The sequence below is a fragment of the Maylandia zebra genome, linkage group LG16 (genome assembly GCF_041146795.1).
Source record: "Maylandia zebra isolate NMK-2024a linkage group LG16, Mzebra_GT3a, whole genome shotgun sequence".
In the NCBI taxonomy this organism is placed as follows: domain Eukaryota; kingdom Metazoa; phylum Chordata; class Actinopteri; order Cichliformes; family Cichlidae; genus Maylandia; species Maylandia zebra.
In genome coordinates, this window is record NC_135182.1 from 19,984,435 (window position 1) to 20,002,834 (window position 18,400).

Genomic DNA, 18,400 nt, shown 5'->3' on the forward strand with positions numbered 1-18,400 from the left:
TCATATATGTCAATGCATTTGCGCATGTGCGTTCTTGTTTTTTTGTTTTCTGTTTTCCCCCTTTTTTCCCAGTAAATACTTTGTATGTCCATGAGCTGTTGTGATTTCTTCCCTTTTGCATCTTTCAGGTTGTGAAGTTCACCAAGTCGTTCGAGCTGCTCTCCCCTAAGTGTAGCGCAGACACTGAAAGCAGGTATGTTTCATTCAGAGCACCTCGGTAACATTTGGCCTGATTAAAAAAAAAACCCCTCATACAACCCCCCCTCCATAATTTTCCCTTCCATTTCCTCACTCATCATACCATTACCCTTCTCATTAAATAGTCATATCTGCAACATGGCACCTGTGCATTTGGCACAGAGCCTTTTTGAATCTGCAGAGCGTCCATCAAGGACAAAAAAATCTGTATAAAATTTGACTATTATGTAGTGCTGTGGGAGTAATATGCGGATTCTGAATAGAAGGCATACTGTGGGAGCCCTGCTTAATTGGGTTTTCCAGCTTCTCTCTACAGCTAGGCATGGCTGAGTGGAGAAAGAAAGGTTTAATATTGCGTAGGATGTTTATGGATGAAAAAAAAAAAGGCTGAAAAGGAAGACAAATTATCCCCCCAAGTCCTGCACTTGCTGTAACTGATATGGTCACTTTGAGGCAGTAGTTACAGTAACTATAACAGTAATTTAAAAATATCATAACACAAGAAATACCAATATTAAAAAATTAGCGATGATGAAAGAAATTTTCAGCCGCTAGACTGGGAAATGTATTCTTTCTGACTGCACGCTCCTTTCCGATATGTGTTGCTACTGTCACATTTTAAATATGAAGCCAGTTTGTAAATAAAACTGCACAAATTCCTGAAGCACCTCTTCCTAAAGGCTCTCATCTCAGTAACAAGAGAGCTAGTGAAATTTATGTGTGTAATTAAATAAATGCATTCGGTGACAAAAGGTGAGGATACTGTAAGATTTCTGATGTGCCTAAAATCCCCAGCTACTCCCACAAGAACAATGTTCCTTTATGAGAGGGATGAACCGAGGAAGACAGAGAGAGAATTAGGAGAGAAACATAGTAAAAATAAAAGAAACAGGAGGTAAGGCAGATTGCCATCACACCCATGTGGTTTATTACTGCTGTGCTGTGGTTCCACATCTACACACAGCTGTATCGCTAGATCAAAGGGATCCAAAAGATCTGACATCTGTGTCGTTCCGTCTTTTTTCTAACCTTAAATGAGCCACACTGAACATTTACTTTGGCGTATTTGAAAGTAAAAACTCAGTGATGGCACCCTGCAATAAGATGTAAACAGTCTGAATAGTGATGCAGGTGTCTGGCAGAGAGTGGGGGCACCGTCTAATCAGAAAATAGCTCATACTGTATGCTTAACTTTTCCTTACTTTCATTACTTTTTAAAAATCAAGTAGCTAAAAATAAGATTGTTTGCTTATTGTAACATTTCTAAATGCGTATAAAGGGGGTCTGACCTGTGCTCATTTCCAGCTCCCTGTTTTATTCTTGGACTCTGCTGGAGCAGCTATGTGTGAATCAAAGTTCATGTTAATCCTTTATAAATGTATTCTACACTGGCTTGTTCCCCGGCTTGAAACAAGTTGTTTTAACTACATTACCTTTCCCTCTAAGCCAGCTTGTTTCTAAAGGTCTGAACAACAGTTTTTTGGGACTGAACCTTTGAACCTTTAGGTCACAAGGATTCATTTCACATATCCTCACCTCATCTCACACAGTCTAATTAAACAAATCTGGTTGAGAACTGGTTGAGTCTTTTGTCATCTATCTTGTTTTTTTTTCTGACCATAGTTTCAAAGACAGCATGGAGAAATCATCTTACTCAGACTGGCTCATCAATAACAGCATTGCGGAGCTGGTGGCTTCCACAGGACTGCCTGTAAACATTAGTGACGCCTATCAGGATCCTCGCTTTGATGCTGAGGTAACCACACAGTAACATACTTCCTAAAGTTCACATCACTAGGATTTAAAAAAAAAGGTGAAATGATTTGTGGGACTTGTATGAAATACATCTGCTGTGATTGTCTTGCATTGTGATATATTATATACAACGTGAATTCAAAAAGCTGAGACCAATAAAAACATACCTGATTTAAATCTGCCCACTGTGCTCTTCAGAGTCATTTCCTTGTGCACTTCTGGCCTTTTTCACGTGGCCCTGCTTTGTTTGGATAAACCTGTTTTGATCACTTCTCTGTCCTAAAGATATCTTGTAACTCACTGTTTCAAAACTTGAAAAACAGAAGGAAGTTGCAGGGGAGCCAAAACTGCCAAGTAGGACAGGTGGCAAACAGTGATTTTGTTTTCAAAGTTTCACAGCATTGTGAGCAGTCATGTGATGCCACATGTTAGCTGGTCTGAAGCAAATTTTCTACATCAGACACTTGAAGACATTACAGTTCTCCACATTGACAATCTGTTGGGACAAATACATGGCTATGTTGTGTATATGTACGATGGTTTCCTAATAATTTTCACATTAAGCAACTTATTTAAGTTTAACATTTAACCTTGATTCACACAATAGTGAAGTGCTCATATAGATTAAACTGGCTGCCAGTTTTTTGAGCTGGTGAAGCCTCTTGAAAATGTCTTTATAGCTCTCTGCACACATAAACATACATTTTCCGAAGCTGTTCTTTCTCATTGCACTGCAGGAAATGCTCTACTTAAGACACTTTCACACTAACTGAAATACTCCGTTGGGTTTCGGTGATGGAGAGTGTAGCTGGCGGGTAAAAGTCTGGCTAGTGTCCAGCTGAGTGTGCATACTGCACTTGATCTTCCAAACAGAAGTATTCTGTCAATGCCGCACTTACAATAAAATCATATTCTTAAAATCAGTCTCAAATGCATCAGTTTAATGCAGTAGCCATTCAGAATAGTTGTAATCTGTTTTAAAGGCATTTGAGTGCACATCCTCTGTCCATGCCCTTGCCCCAAAGTGGAGATTTTAAAGAAAGTGATTCGGAACTATTACAGCAATAGCTATAGACTTATGGCTTATAGTTATAAACTTCTGTGCAGTACATCAGTTTCACGTTTTATATTTGGACTATTTTAAACTGCACAGGCAAAAAAACAAAAAAAAACAAAAAAAACTGCACTGTATAGATGAAGAATAATTATAACTACAAGCAAATTTAACAGGTTTTTCACTCATTTTTTCATGATATTGATGAGGAGAAAAACCCAAAACACTGATCACATAAGAGAATGAAAACATTTTAAATAAAGTAAATAAACATTTATTATTTACATTTTATGTAGAATAATTATAATGTTTTATTCTCCCACTTTTTGCAGGCAGACCAGTTCTCTGACTTCCATATCCGCTCAGTGCTTTGTGTCCCTATATGGAACAGCAACCACCAAATTATTGGTAAGTTCATACACAAAAAATCTTCTAGATTCTCAAATTCTTCTGTTTAAAAGTTTCTGGTGTGGCTGAATGACATTAGATACTAAAGGATGTCTTTAGGCACTTACTAAGGTTCTGGATAGCTTATGTTGCTACAAAGGAATGCAAAATGTCCTAAAATATCATTTTAAAAGTCATTTGTAGAAGGGTCCCTAGCTGGAACCAATAGCAAGAAGTCAAGCCATAAAACATCACCACATTCCACATACCTTTGGCTGCATGCTGTGTTCAATTGCAGTAATTTCATTACCACTAATACTGCACAGGCATGCACCTTTTTGCTGCATAAGGCAGAGAATATAAGAGGGGGAGGGCTTGAAAATTTGTCCAGCCGAGACTGCATGATTAACTCCATGCTGCACCATCACGCCACACTTAGAGGTGGTTCCCTTCTTCTGGCAGCGTGCTTTGTGTTTGTGAATCAGCCCCAGGCTAACACCACACTGACACTCTGATAAATCATTGATCTCTCGTCTGGCTTTGGCGCTGGATATTGCAAGGAGGAGCGACGATAGCGGCTCTATTCAGTCCACTGAGATCTGACGCGGGAAGCCATTAGTTTTATTTGAGTGCAAAGTGATCAGCATATCTGGTGCAGATGGTTGGTGAAGACCTGTGTGCATCTTTGCGTAGGTGTAAGTGCATTTGTCAGGGAGGGGAGAGGAAGAAGAACACAAAGAGTGAGGAAGAAACACAGTGTGTGGGTGGCACCTGAGGATCTGGAGTGAAAAACCATTAAACAAACAAAGCAGCAGAAGATGAAATTCTTATATCAAGGCTACATTCAGCTAGAAAAATTAAAGCCCTTGTGTCATCCGCAAGGTTCCAGCAGACTCATTCAAAATATAAGCAAAATAAATACTTTAACAATAATAATGATTAGTGAAATCCATCTTAGCATATTATGCATCATTGAAACTGACTTTAATAAAAGCAGATGGCTCACCAGGTATTTTTAATGATTTATTTTCCTGAATTTAATGAATATCTTTTTTAAAAAAAAACAATTATTTTGCTATCCAGATAAACAGAGAGAACAAAACATTTTTTTTATTATACTTAAATCCCTAGTCCCTTTAATGTAGTACACTGTGTACACTACCTATTTATTTGTGTAGTATGTGTTTTGACAGCGTAGTTTTGTCTGAAGTCTGAATCACGTTTGTAGCACCTTCTCAATCTTAAAATGCAAAAACCACAGCCCAACAGTTCTACCCAACTTTGGACCAATTTCTAAATTCTTTATTTCCATAGTATCCCTGTATTTAACTGGGAGAAGCGTTTCAGTTTATGTGGGGTTCCTCAGGTGTCTGTTCTTGGCCCAAGTTCAATCATGAGAAAGCGTGGCCCCTCACTTCCTTTTTATGCAGATGATTCTCAAAATTAAATCTTGATTTTAAGATTTTATTCTTAGTTTTTTCCCGAGTGACAGGAGAAGGGAGCCGGAGATCGACAGACGGATTGGTGCTGCGGCCGCAGTGATGCGGATGTTGTACCGGTCCCAGGATACGCTGGAGAGATTATATCTCTTGGCTGGCCTGGGAATGCCTTGGTGTTCCCCTGGACAAGCTGGAGGAGGTGGCTGGGGAGAGGGAGGTCTGGGCTTCTCTGCTTAGGCTGCTGACCTGGCCCCAGATAAGCGGAAGAACATGGATGGATGGATGGATGGATGGATGGATGTTTTTAAGTGTTTGCCTGGGTTGGTGCTGCGTACCTCACTGATTGTTTGCCCCTGCATGCTCCCACTTTACCGGTGGGGTCTGGTGAACACATGCTCCTAGCTGTCGTGAGGTTCAGAATAAAACATGGAGCCGATTGGGTCTTCACAGAAGCTGCTCCTAAATTGTGTAACAAACTGCCTCTTCACATCACATCAGGATCTCCCCAACATTAGAAACTTTTAAAGCCGCTTGAAAACCCACTTTCATACTTTGGCTTTTAAACCAGACTGCGTTTTGATTGCTTTTGATTTATATTGTTTTATTATTTCAGCCGCACTTACAGGATCAGCTGTTTTTTTTAAAAACTGTTTTGTAAAAATAAATCTGACTTGACATGAGTCCACTTTATAGAAAGTTGCCATAGACTCAAGCGCTCATTGCTGCACTGTTGCTTGTTTCCACCTTTTCTGGGATTTTTGCATTGGGTAGAAGATTTAAACACATCTGTTATGGTACAAAGAATCGGCACAGGCGCTATCCCCGCATCTAAAACTGTAGCAGTTCATTTGTTTCCATTTAGCATTTAGCACTAAAGGCCTCCTTCTCCTAACAGTTATTTATTTATTCATTTATTTTTTGGGATGTTCTACAGGAGCTAAAATGAATAACCTCTGGAATTCAATCTAAATTATAAGGAAAATTATTGGAAAACTTTTTTTCATTCAACTTCTTTTTTTTTGTCATCAACAATTTTTATTTATTTCATTTTAAACTTCAATAACAGAACTTAAGAATAACTACATAAATAAATAGTTTAAAAAACAAACAAACAAAAACAAACAACAACAAAACAAAACAAAACACAACAACAGAAACAAAACAAAAAAAAAACCCAAAGGAAAGTTATCCTATCCGGTTGTTCAGTCTGACGTCACTAGCCGTGTCTGGGCCTAAACTCCGCTGCAGGTCCATATATCAAACGATCACTATGGCATTACTGAGAGTTGAAAAACTGTCTAAAGTCTTTCATCTTTAATAAAATGATCAGCGTTCTGCTCTACCAGGTGTAACAATTGAGTTTAACATCCAGGCATCCATGAAAACGGAATTTATGACATTTAACGGAGTTAGAAGTTAGCAGGGAGTTAGCTCGCTAGCTTCTATCTAAATACAATATAGCATGTCCTGACTGCGGGGTTTTGGAAACAAATTAAAACGTACAGCTCTGTTATCACTTCCAGCATAAATGAAGACAGAAAACTAAACAGCAGTGACGTTTGTAGGGTTACTGAAGTTGGGCTAGCTGGTATATAATGATGTGCTGCGTGACCGCTAGCGACACAGCTACGTTAGCATAATATAAACAAGCTAACTTTTTTTCCACTCGATAAAAGTTACCGTGAGTGTTCTCGGTGGTCAGGAACAAATGTAATCGCATGGCAGGATGCTGTAAAAGGACCAAACTTCAGCCAGGAGAACAACTGAGATAATCCATCCACAATACGAGGTTAGTCATTCATAGGGTTGCCAACTCCCTGAAAAATAAATAAGGGACACCTCGTGGCCAGGGCCGGGCGACCCAGTTGTCTTCACCCGTCCCAGTGTGGTGAATTTTCTAGCTCTTTTTTTGTGTGTGAAATTATTTTTTTAACCATTTGACTTGAAGTTGATTTAAGTAGATGCATATTCTATTCTTTGTGATATGAACACATGTGAAACAAATGATCATTTAGCCATTTATTTTTAGCTCAAAATGACAACATTAACACAGTAAAACAGGTCTCTTTCTTAAACAGAAGCCTGTCATGCTTAACTTTTGAGAATATAAGTAAATCTTTCTTTAAAAGCACTCTGTCCTGCTTAACTTAAAATAATAGAAAACAATAGAAAGAAAAATATTCTTGTAACAGTGCACATTTAGTGCATTTAGTACAATTGGCTTCAGTTGAGGTATTATTTCAGCTTTTCTAATGCTAATCAGCTGCTCCTGTTTGTAAACCCGCTTGTTCCCATGATTACGCATCTTAACTCATCATCATTATTCATCTATGTATTACTTTTATGTATTAGTCATCAATTTGTTGTAATCATCTATCCTTGCAGTTGTTTATTACACAAAATAAATTATATTATCACACTTCTGGCCACATAGCGCTGATATTCACTGCACATGCCCATATTAACGTTTTCCAGCCAGGTGTTTTGCTTTTCCCATTCTTCCCTTTCTCTGAGGGGAACAAACATTGCTGCTCTAATGCTGGGCTCACACTGTGCGATTTTTGGCCCATTTTGAGCCGATTTTTGAGTGATCGGACCGATTTTGGCCTTCATCGTGCGTCGTGTAGTATACGTGGGGTAACGAGAAGTGATTAACACCTCACGACCAGCTCCCGATCATCAATCGCTCGTGAGGGTGTCACCACAGGCGCTCACACTGCTCACGCGCAAACGTAAACGTTGGTGTAAAAGATGGAGCAGCACGGCTGTGCAGCGTGTGATCTGGACACAAGCGATGGAGGCACAACTTGTAGAACTTTGGAAAGCTCATCCGAGCCTTTTCGATGTGGCATCACAAAATTATCACGACCACAACAACCGTGAAAATAGTTGGATTTACACTGCTGCTCAATCACAGCTGCCTGATCAATGTTTTTCATTAGCAATTTAGCAAAGTTGATGGTAGTGGTGTGTCTGTGTGAGTGAAAGACAGAGAGAGCGAGCGACAGATTTTCTGTTATAACCTTCATGTTATGGAGGCACAGTGTGCGCACTCAGGTCGCATCAGAGCATCGGGCCGTATAGTGTGAGAGTACATCGTGACATACGAACTTCTAACCCCTGCGAGTCAATCGTGCAGTTTGAGCAGGAGCTGAATAACGTGACTGAAAAAAATCGCACAGTGTCTGCCCAGCTTTAGGTGTACTGTCGTCCGAGACTTGCACCGCAGAGTCGGCGTTTGTTCCCCTGTTGGCCATGCTTCTTGTTGTGGTCATCTGTTGTCTTCCGGTATTTTCTCCGCAAGCGACCTTTCCTCGACCAATGAGATGAGCGGTAATCTGAATTGTCATACTCGAATTGTCATAAGTGTGCTGTCAGCTCATTGGTCACAAAGCAGGAGAGGGGCTGGGAATTATGTTTTCAAACAAAGTGTTAATTCCATAAACATTTATAGACTACTTTTGATTCTCACTGTATTACGGGACAAAGTGCGTCCCTTATTAGCTCAATACGGGACGTGTACTTTTGTTTCGAAATACGGGACGATTCCGTATTTTAAGGGACGGTTGGCAACCCTAGTCATTCATATACTGCTGCATGGGCTGGGCTGTAGTTACATCCTAAGGTTTTAAAAACTGAGCTTAAATAAATGATTAGCGGTAATAAAAGCCGAGGGAGATCAACAGTGATCACTGACTGTTTTAGGAGCTTTTTGAGATCAAATAGAAGAAAATACATAACATTAAACATGTTAACAACACAAAAGCCATATTAAACGCAGACTACTTTAGACCCGGAAGTAGGATTCGTCGCGTCATCACTGAACAACCGGATTCTTTCTTCGCACACCAATCCCCACACCACCACTCTATCATTACTCTTCTGTTCTTCAAGTTACAGAAAGCCAGCTTGTAAAGGGGGACCAAATACAATCATATTGATGCAATTTATCTAATAAACCATAAGTCACTTTTTCATAAGACGCCAACTTAGCCGTTGTCTTTAGCCACTCTTCATAGGGAGGGGGGTTCTTTTTCCGCCAATGTCTTAGTAGGACCCGTTTGGCCGTAGTAAGAGCCAGAATAATCCATCTTTTTGTATAACTAGAAAAATCTCCATCAGAAAGTTCTGTGGTTATACCAAGTATGGACAGTTTTGGTGAGATACCAAATCTCCTTTTTAAAACACTGAAAATTACCTCCATTATATTTTCCCACCAATCTCGAAGTGCCGAACAGCTCCATAAGATATGTAAAATCGAGGCATTTTGACCATCACATCTCCAACATTCGTCCGTAGAGGCCAGGTTCCATTTATACAATTGTTGTGGTGTTCGATGCCACCTATGGATTATCTTAAGTTGAATAAATCTACTGCCTGTTTCTTTATACATAGTATTAACACTTTGAAAACATGAATCCCATTCAACTGAAGATATGTCCAATGCCATGTCCTGGGCCCAGTAGCCCTCAACTTTAAGGAGAGGGTCAGCTGACCGTTCTTGCAATAAGTGATAAATCTTAGAGGTAATGCCTTTACCCAAGGGTGATCTTGAGAGCAGGACTTCCACAGGGCTGCCCACAGGACAACTCAAGGGGGTTCCCAGCCACTTCGATAATGAACTATGTATTTGGACATATCTCCAGAATTGATTACGCTTCAACTTATATAACTCCACAATTTTATCAAAGCTTAAAAAACATTTAGTCCCACAGTCAAATAAATCTGATACATTAAGGATGCCTGCTTTACGCCACTGTAGCCAGTCAACCGATTGCCCCTCCAATTAAAATTATTTTATTCCCCCATAAGGTTGCCGAAGGTGATTTAATAAAGTCCCAGCGACCTGCCCTATGTAATTTACACCACAATGTCTTCGCGTTTGCAATTATAGGATGGGTAGTTTTATGACTGGTATCAAACAGCTCCCTCCAAGGAGAAATACCGCCATTAACTTCCGTCTCTATATGGGACCAGATGGGTTTAACTGGTGCAGTAGGTAACCAAGCTCTAAGTTGTTTCACGTTCATCACCCAATAATACCATTGGAAATTAGGCAATGAAAAACCTCCTTGTTTTACACTCGCTTGAAGTTTCCTAATACTTAAACGATGTGGTGAACTACCCCAAAGAAACTGCCGGATCAAAAAGTCTAGATCTTTGAAATACTTATCTGGAATGTGTAATGGAATATTAGATAAAATATAAAAGATCATGGGTGCAGTCATCATCTTAATACAACTAATTTTACCCCATATTGTGAGACACACTCTAGACCATCTACCAAATTCCATTTTTATTCTTTCAATCATTGGCTCCATATTTGCTTGAACCATCTTAGTGTAATCCGAGGTAATTTGTATCCCCAAATACCTCAAACCATTCACGGACCACCGAAACTCCCACTGTTTAAATAAAGTATGGGGGCAGTGTCCTGACATAGGCATTGTCTCTGATTTATCCCAGTTGACACGATACCCTGAAAGCAGCGTAAAGCTTTCTATACATTCTAATAGGGCTGGAATTGACTTCCCAGGCTGGGTCATAAGTAACAACATATCATCTGCATATAATAGAAGCTTATGTTGACTATTACCCATCGAAATTCCAAATATATTTACATTATTTCTCAGTTTTTGTGCCAGAGGCTCTATAGCAATTACAAAGAGACCGGGGCTAAGGGGACAACCCTGTCTTGTGGATCTCTGTAAAAGGAATAGGTCTGATATGAGCCCATTCGTCAATACTCGCTCTGAAGGCGAATCATATAATATCTTTATCCACCTAATAAAATTATCACCAAAACCGAACTTTTCTAATGTCTTAAACAGATAATCCCACTCAACACAATCAAAAGCTTTTGCAGCATCCAGCGATAGGGCCACTGTTGGATATACTGAATCATATACATAATTTAGCAAATTAACCAACCGCCTAATATTATCTGGACCATAGCGGTTTGGAACAAAACCAGATTGGTCTGCATGAATTATTTTCGCCATTATTGCTTTTAATCGGCCCGCTAAGACCTTTGCCAAGATTTTTTGGTCAGAATTCAGCAAAGATATAGGGCGGTAACCACTTGGGTCTAAAGGGTCTTTCCCAGTTTTAAGAATAAATGTTATAAGTCCAGAGTGCATTGACTGAGGTAATGAGCCTACTTTGAACGCCTCATTATAAACATCGAGCAACAGGGGACTTAACATATCTTCAAATGCTCTATAGAAATCCAATGGTAACCCATCTAATCCTGGAGCTTTATTAAGTGGCATACTGTTAATTGCACGGGTAATCTCCTCCACTGTAATTGGAGCATCTATAATCTGCTGGTCAGTAGTAGAAAGCTGTGGCAGGTTTAAATCAGTAAAAAATGCTTCGAATTTCTGTTCATCTAAACTACCTTGCGTAGAATAAAGATTATTGTAAAAGGCCCTGAATCCATCATTTATATGTCTAATAGAAGTTGAAATAACCCCATCTGATTGTCGTATGCCTGGGATATGGTTCATACTGTCTTTCTGTTTAAGACGGTATGCTAATAAACGACTCGGCTTTTCTCCCATTTCCCAATATGCTTGATTAATGCGAAATAAAGCGTATTCTGCCTTTCTGTTGTACAGTACATTCAACTCATATTTAACTTTAACGATTTTATTCAACGTAACTCTGTCTTTTGTATGGGAATGTACTGCCTCAAGTGCCTTTAATTTGGCTTCTAACGTAATGATATTCTTGTTAGCTGCCTTCTTTTTAAAGGAAGCGTAAGAAATTATTCTCCCCCTTAAGTATGCCTTCATAGCATCCCACCAAGTAGCCAATGTAGTGTCCTCTCGATTATTTGTCTGTTTGTAAAATTGTATTTCATCTCTTATCAATTTAATAAAACCAGAGTCTTTAATTAAGGACACATTTAAACGCCATCTGCGGCTTGGAGGAATCTGTAAAATATTTCCAAGACATAGAAAAATTGGCGCATGGTCCGAAATTACTATATTACCAATACTTGAATCTATAGAGTTATTCACTAAGGCTTCAGAAATAAGAAAGTAGTCGATTCTAGTATAAACATTATGAGGCGGAGAGTAAAATGAATATTCCCCGCCTTCTGGATGCATTGTCCGCCAAATATCATTCAGACCCAAATCTGAGGTCATCTGCCTTATGGCAACTACAGATTTACTCTCTGTGCCTCTCCTAGGAAGTGATCTATCTAGGTCTTGATCCAGTATTTGATTAAAATCTCCTCCTACCACTATTTGTGCACCTTCTAATTCCAAAAGATACTGTGACAGGTTATGAAAAAAGGCGGGTATGTCCGCATTAGGTGCATAGATATTACATAAAATTATTGGTGTGTCCAGTAATTGTCCATAAACCAATATAAATCTACCTTCCTTATCTGGTATTACTTTTGTTTCAGTAAAGCTAACTGCTTTATGAATCAGAACCGACACTCCCCTGCTTTTACCAGTTCCAGGACTGGAAAAGACTTTACCTACCCAGGAACATTTAAGTTTTAAAGTTTCTGACTTACAGATGTGTGTTTCTTGAATAAAGGCTATATCAACTCTTGATAACTTTAAATATTCATTCATTCAACTTCTTGACCAGCAGAAACTCTTTCTTGTAGGTAAATGTATATAAAAAACTGGCATTATAATTGCTGTTCTAAGCCAATCAAGTGGAGCTTTGACTTAAAATGTGCTTTCTTAGAGGGATAGGTTAACAGTGCTCTGGTTGCTGCTTCACAGAATGTAACATTGCCAGTTACTGGATGAAGATGACTTTGAGTTTAGGTTAGTTCTTTGATACACTGTAATTCCTCCTGGATTAATGTAGTGCTGAGCTGGTTGCAGCTCAGGTCTGGCCCAATGCTTTGTGAAGCTCTAAGCAAAATTTGACACCACCAGAGCAGTGAATAAATTGTACGGTACAGTCACACAAGACCATAAGTCGTTTGCGTAAAAACCCGTATTAGTGCTGTGATCATTGTGATAGTGTGTGTGTGTGTTTTTTTAAATGAAACACTTGTGGCACTAGGAATATAGCCTCGTTAAACCAATTAGCTTGTCTATGCTGCAACTCATCACAAATTACAAGCTCAATACAGAAGGAGCAAAATTAGATTTTAGAGAATGTTTGCCATGCATTAAAAATTAATGGCACCAAAATGAAAATTGATCATAGTTGCATTGTAAATTCTTTTCACACTATTCGTTGAAATGAACACATAATCCCATTGACAGGCTTCTTTCACCTCCTGCAGATAAATAAAAATTGTAATGATGTGGAAATAAGAGTTGCTGTATTAATTGGATGTTCTCCTTTATTACCGGAGTTCTTTCTGTTTTGATTAGACAATGAGAGAAGCGGTCTAAAAAGGAAAGACTGCTTTGTTAAACCCCACTACAGGGTTGTGGAGAATAACTGGATTTTCGGTCAAAGATAACATTATCTATTTTGCAGCTTCAGCACTATTAAACAATCATTTTATTCTTCTGTTTTCACTGATTTCCAAATGTTTAACACAGGAGATAGCTGCACTGCAGACTTTTGTTTCTTAACCACATTTATGTGCACTATTGTTGCCTCTTCCCTTAATTTTCTTTAATAATTCATAATATTGATCCTGATACTAGTCTGCCAGTATCAACCTTAAAGCATTACTGCTATGCTGTTGGTATGGGTAAACTTATTTTGTGTAACAGGTGTTGCCCAAGTGCTGAACAGGCTCGATGGGAAACCCTTCGATGACGCAGACCAGCGTCTTTTTGAGGTATTACAATTGCTTGTGTATTTTTTTCAGCATTAGCAATTCTCTAAACATTTTGGAAACCATGGGAGTTTCTCTGTTTTATCCTTTTAGGCATTTGTGATCTTTTGTGGACTGGGCATCAACAACACCATCATGTACGACCAGGTGAAAAAGTCTTGGGCCAAGCAGTCGGTGGCTTTGGATGTAAGAGCGCGTTTTTGTGTATCCACTTATATTTGTAAAAACACTGCTAAGCAAACTGCTTGACGTGTTTATTTGTGCTTGTGAGTCCTACTGTATTTATTTTTCTGTTTCATTCACTATAACGGCATCTTGACTTTGCGTTCCGATCAACATATGCTCAGGGGTAACACATTTAACCAGAAGTCACAGCAAACAACAGCTGCTACATGGAAAATGTAAACTCCCTTCCTACTTATTCTCTCTCAGTGGTCTTTTGTACTTGGCTTCTCTTTTTTGTCTCATATTTCCAGAAGAATGTACGCATTAAAAAAAAAATGCTGATCTCTCTTTGTAGATAACCTTCTCACAAAGGTTTTATTGAAAATTAATGAGAGGCAGTGAAAAGCAATCCCTCATCTGCCCTGCGGTATGAAGCCATTCAGCACTATTCAGCCTTTACAGCATGTCCTTAGATTACAATAGGGAGCTTTCAGGTGCATTATGGTAGTTAGCACTGCTGTTTCCAAATAGGACAAGTAGAGAACAGAATTGAGACACTGGGTGAACTAATATGTTGATGCACTGCGTCTGGTAGCACTGAATAAACATGATCAAATAAGCAACTGCAGGCCTGTGCAAAGTATTTCTCTCGGGGAATGAGCGATGGAATCAGCGCTGACATTGCAGCTCTTGTAAGCTGTTCCAGATGTGTTACCGTCATCATCTGGATGATCCACTAAAACGTACAAACGGGCAGTATTTTCAGCTGCAGCAACAGCTGGGCGTCTTGTAGAGCCTTACTGGTAAGGGTTTGAAAAGTACACTGAGTGACACTGTGCCATCATTTTGCAGGTTCTGTCGTACCATGCCACTTGCTCCAAGACTGAAGTTGACAAATTCAAGGTAATAGATGTTCACTGTTGTTCACAGTAGAAACTTTTGTTTTTCTTTCAGGATTTGCAGATGTGGCACAATCAAGTTTTTATATTTTTATTTTAAGTATTTTGTAATATATATTTTTTTGTGTTTTTGGAAAAACACAAAAAAGGAGGCACTGGTGCAAATTGGCCACTGCACAAGAGAAGTTAGCATGCTGTGCCATATCCTACTCATTACTTGCAGCTACAAACTGAGCATTTAGTTTGGCTAAATAAACCTGATCAAAAACCTATAAGGCATTGGAAGAAAGCACCACCTTGTGGGGTATTCTTTTAATGAGGTAACTTCCATAGACTCTAAATAAAAAATGGACTAAACCCCCTAAAAGCTACTAAAATCCTGTTTTGAAGCCTCATTTTTAAAAAGATGGTAGCTGGCAACTTAGTTATTGGGGGCTAGACGTTGAAGCTGTTCACAGCACTTGAAATGGCTTTGTCGACAGTGAGCACTGATCTGTTACTCACATTCTTTTGGCTTGCATTTAACAATGGGTTGGCATTAAGGTTACAGCTGGTTCAGTTCTTCTCTTAAGGTGTCAGTTTTTCTTATTCTCTGCCCCTGTTTCTTGTGGGGTCTTTGCACTTTTTTCCATTTAATAATAATATTAAGAGATATAACATTGCCTTTCATTTCTATACTGATGATTTACAGCTATATCTTCCAGTAAAATATCAGGATTCCCTATAGCATCTACTTGACTGTCTTGGAGACAAACAAGGTTGGCTGATTAACAACTGCTAAAGCTGTTAAACAGTGACAAAACTAAGATTATCATTCTTATGATCAGGAAAAAAAAATTATGTGTACCTTTATTACTTCACGTCTGGATTAATCTTCCCATACCTACGTCTGCAGATGGTGCAGAAATCAGCAGCAAGACTGCTGACTGGTAGTAAGAAATATGAGCACATCCCTCCAGTCCTGGCCTTGCTGCATAAGCTTTCTGTCAATTTTAGAATCCAGTTTAAGATTTTGCTGGTTGTTTTTAAGGCTTTTAATGGGTAGATCCCAGTTTATATCACCAATCTCATTCATTTTCTATCAGCTCCCAGGTCTCTCAGGTCCATTGGCAAAGATCTGTCATATGACCCAAGGTCATGTCTCAAACAAAAGAGGGTGACAGAACCTTTGTAGTCACTGCTCCACAGTTCTAGAATCAGTTTCACATAAAAAAGTCCTGCATCTCTGCTTTTAAATCTAAGCTCACAAACCACCTTTACTCTGGCCTTTCCTGCCCACTAATCTCCTATTTACGGTTTCTCCCCTCTTGTCCTGTGGTTGTTGTTATTGTTATGTTGCTGCTTATTTGTTTTTAATGTAATTATGTGCAGGTGAGTGTATATAGGTATATAAACTTTGTACATCACGAACCTGACGGCTAGTATCCACAAACGATCGATCATATTGGCATCCGATTATCCAAAAAAGACCAAAGTGGGTCATTTTAAATTTGGAGTTTGTAGAGATTGGTTAACTTTTGGAGTCACTGTTTAGTGGACATTGGAGGAAACTATTGAGGCCGAAGCAAACAATCACAAAAGCAAAGACAAGAAGTAAGACAAGAGAAAAGGTCTTAAGGGAGGCTTCTTGATGTCTGTATTGGTGCAGATAATTACCATGATCTAATGTTTTGTTCTTCTAAATGCTGTCCTTAATTAATAATAATAATAAGACAATAATAAGAATCAATAATTAATTAAGACATATGAAATAAAACACCAACATTAAAGGTGTATTAGGATTCTGCTGCAACCCGATTTCACAAAAGTTTGATCTAAGATAAACTTTTACTGATACATAAAATGAAAGTTTTTTCACAGAAAGTTAAGATACTCACAATGTATTTGGTTTCCTCGTAGGTGCTTTAACTAAGATATATATTTTTCTAATTAAATAACAATTTCTTATTAACTTTAATGAGAAGGGAAAAAAATCTATGGCAAAAGAGAGAAATTATTGGCAGACTTCAGCTTCAAAAGAACTGCAGCAGCGCACAAGCATAAATAGGAGCTGAGAAGTCCCCTGCGAATTTAAACTAATTGTAGCATTTGGAATGGATTACTTCAATCAATAAGCATTCATTCACAATGCATTATTGATAAAGATGAAAATATGGAAAATGACTACATTTTTAATTGGCAGGACATTTCTGAAAAATAGATATGACCTATTTTCCTGCACTTTCATGTTTAGGATTTTCCCCTGTGGCCATTATTGCATAGTAGGATCCCTGCTCTCTAGTGTGCCTGTGTGATCTTTCAGCCCCCTCATGCAGCACTGCTCTCTGCTTCTGCCTTTCCCTCCACTTTCTGCACTACATAAGTAGCCTTGTTGAGCACGCTTGCCTGGGATTCCACTGGTGTGAAAAAGGCAGTGGCAAACAAATCTGGCTGACATTTCATAACCCCGGGGCTATGAATTAAGATCTAAAGAATACCTGCTGGCCAGAAAGGCAAATGTTTGCGCAGGAAACAATGGTGGTTGTTAGAGAAGACAGATAGAGAGGAAAGAGAAACACAGCTTTACAGAAACTTTAACTCTGCTAAGATATATTTGACTGCAAAGCTCAAAATCCTTCAATTATAAATGCTGACTCAAGTCAGGAAGAGCATCTCCTGATCAGATAGACGTTGTGCTCATTAGAACCGATTAAAGATAGAAGATGTGCTTCAATATGAAAATGCTTAATTGGAATCCTATATTTTTGTTTGAATACCACAGAAAAAAAGCTGATGATGATTATTGTTGCCACAATTGTCAGTGAGCTCTGAAAGTAAACAACAATGAAATTCTCCAGTAGATCCCCCTCATTAATCTTAAACCCCTCCAAATGAAGCTTCGGGTCTTAATTAGCATGTTTTTATATTTCCGTATAACATCTGAAAATCGCACAACATCCTCTGACCTCTTCATCTTCATTTCTGCTCTTGTTCTTCTTGTATGTTTCCTCCTGCCATGGCGAAACAGGCTGCTAACATCCCCCTAGTCTGCGAGCTGGGCATCGACAAGCTCTCCTTTGATGATTTCTCTCTGGATGTTGACGCCATGATAACGGCAGCTTTGAGAATGTTTATGGAACTGGGAATGGTGCAGAAATTTAAGATTGACTATGAGGTGAGGACACTGAGTTTCCCTGTCTTAATTCCTTTGCTTTAATACTTGATTGAGATTGCCCCGAACAGTTTTGGAACTGCACGAGGACCGCTGACCCATGTGCTCATCTCGCCACCTGTCTTACCCTGCAGACGCTGTGCAGATGGCTGCTGACTGTCAGAAAAAACTACAGAATGGTTCTCTATCACAACTGGAGACACGCATTCAACGTTTGCCAGTGCATGTTTGCCATGCTGACGGTAATGGTCATGCTCATTTTTGATCACTTTCTGTTCTAAACACAGTTAGATCAAGGCATTGCATTTCAACATACAGTTAGAGATAAGAATAGAAAAGCTTTGAGAAAGTTGATCTGACCAGCAGTGACGATATGAGGGCTGTTGCCATATAAACTGCTATTGATAACTGGAAAACTTAATTAAATAATTTGTTTGCTATAATGATCGTAGTGTATATCTACATATATGTTTGTATGCATCCTATGTTGCATATCCATATGTTTTCGCTATCTTAGAGTTAGTTGTTCGTTCCACTTTGCTTTTAGCTTTACTTTCCTCGTCTTCTTCTCTATGATTG

The 18,400-nt window shown here is 38.9% G+C and overlaps 1 protein-coding gene across 1 annotated transcript in view; it reads left to right on the top strand.

Moving 5' to 3' along the window:
• The window catches only part of pde11a (phosphodiesterase 11a), a 52,961-nt gene that overhangs the window by 14,735 nt on the left and 19,826 nt on the right, over window positions 1-18,400 (top strand). The window contains exons 5-12 of the mRNA XM_004557774.3: window positions 129-193; window positions 1,822-1,954; window positions 3,340-3,415; window positions 13,542-13,609; window positions 13,700-13,792; window positions 14,624-14,674; window positions 17,678-17,824; window positions 17,956-18,063. Of these exons, the coding sequence (XP_004557831.1) occupies window positions 129-193; window positions 1,822-1,954; window positions 3,340-3,415; window positions 13,542-13,609; window positions 13,700-13,792; window positions 14,624-14,674; window positions 17,678-17,824; window positions 17,956-18,063 (741 nt within the window). The remainder of the gene's footprint in view (window positions 1-128; window positions 194-1,821; window positions 1,955-3,339; window positions 3,416-13,541; window positions 13,610-13,699; window positions 13,793-14,623; window positions 14,675-17,677; window positions 17,825-17,955; window positions 18,064-18,400) is intronic.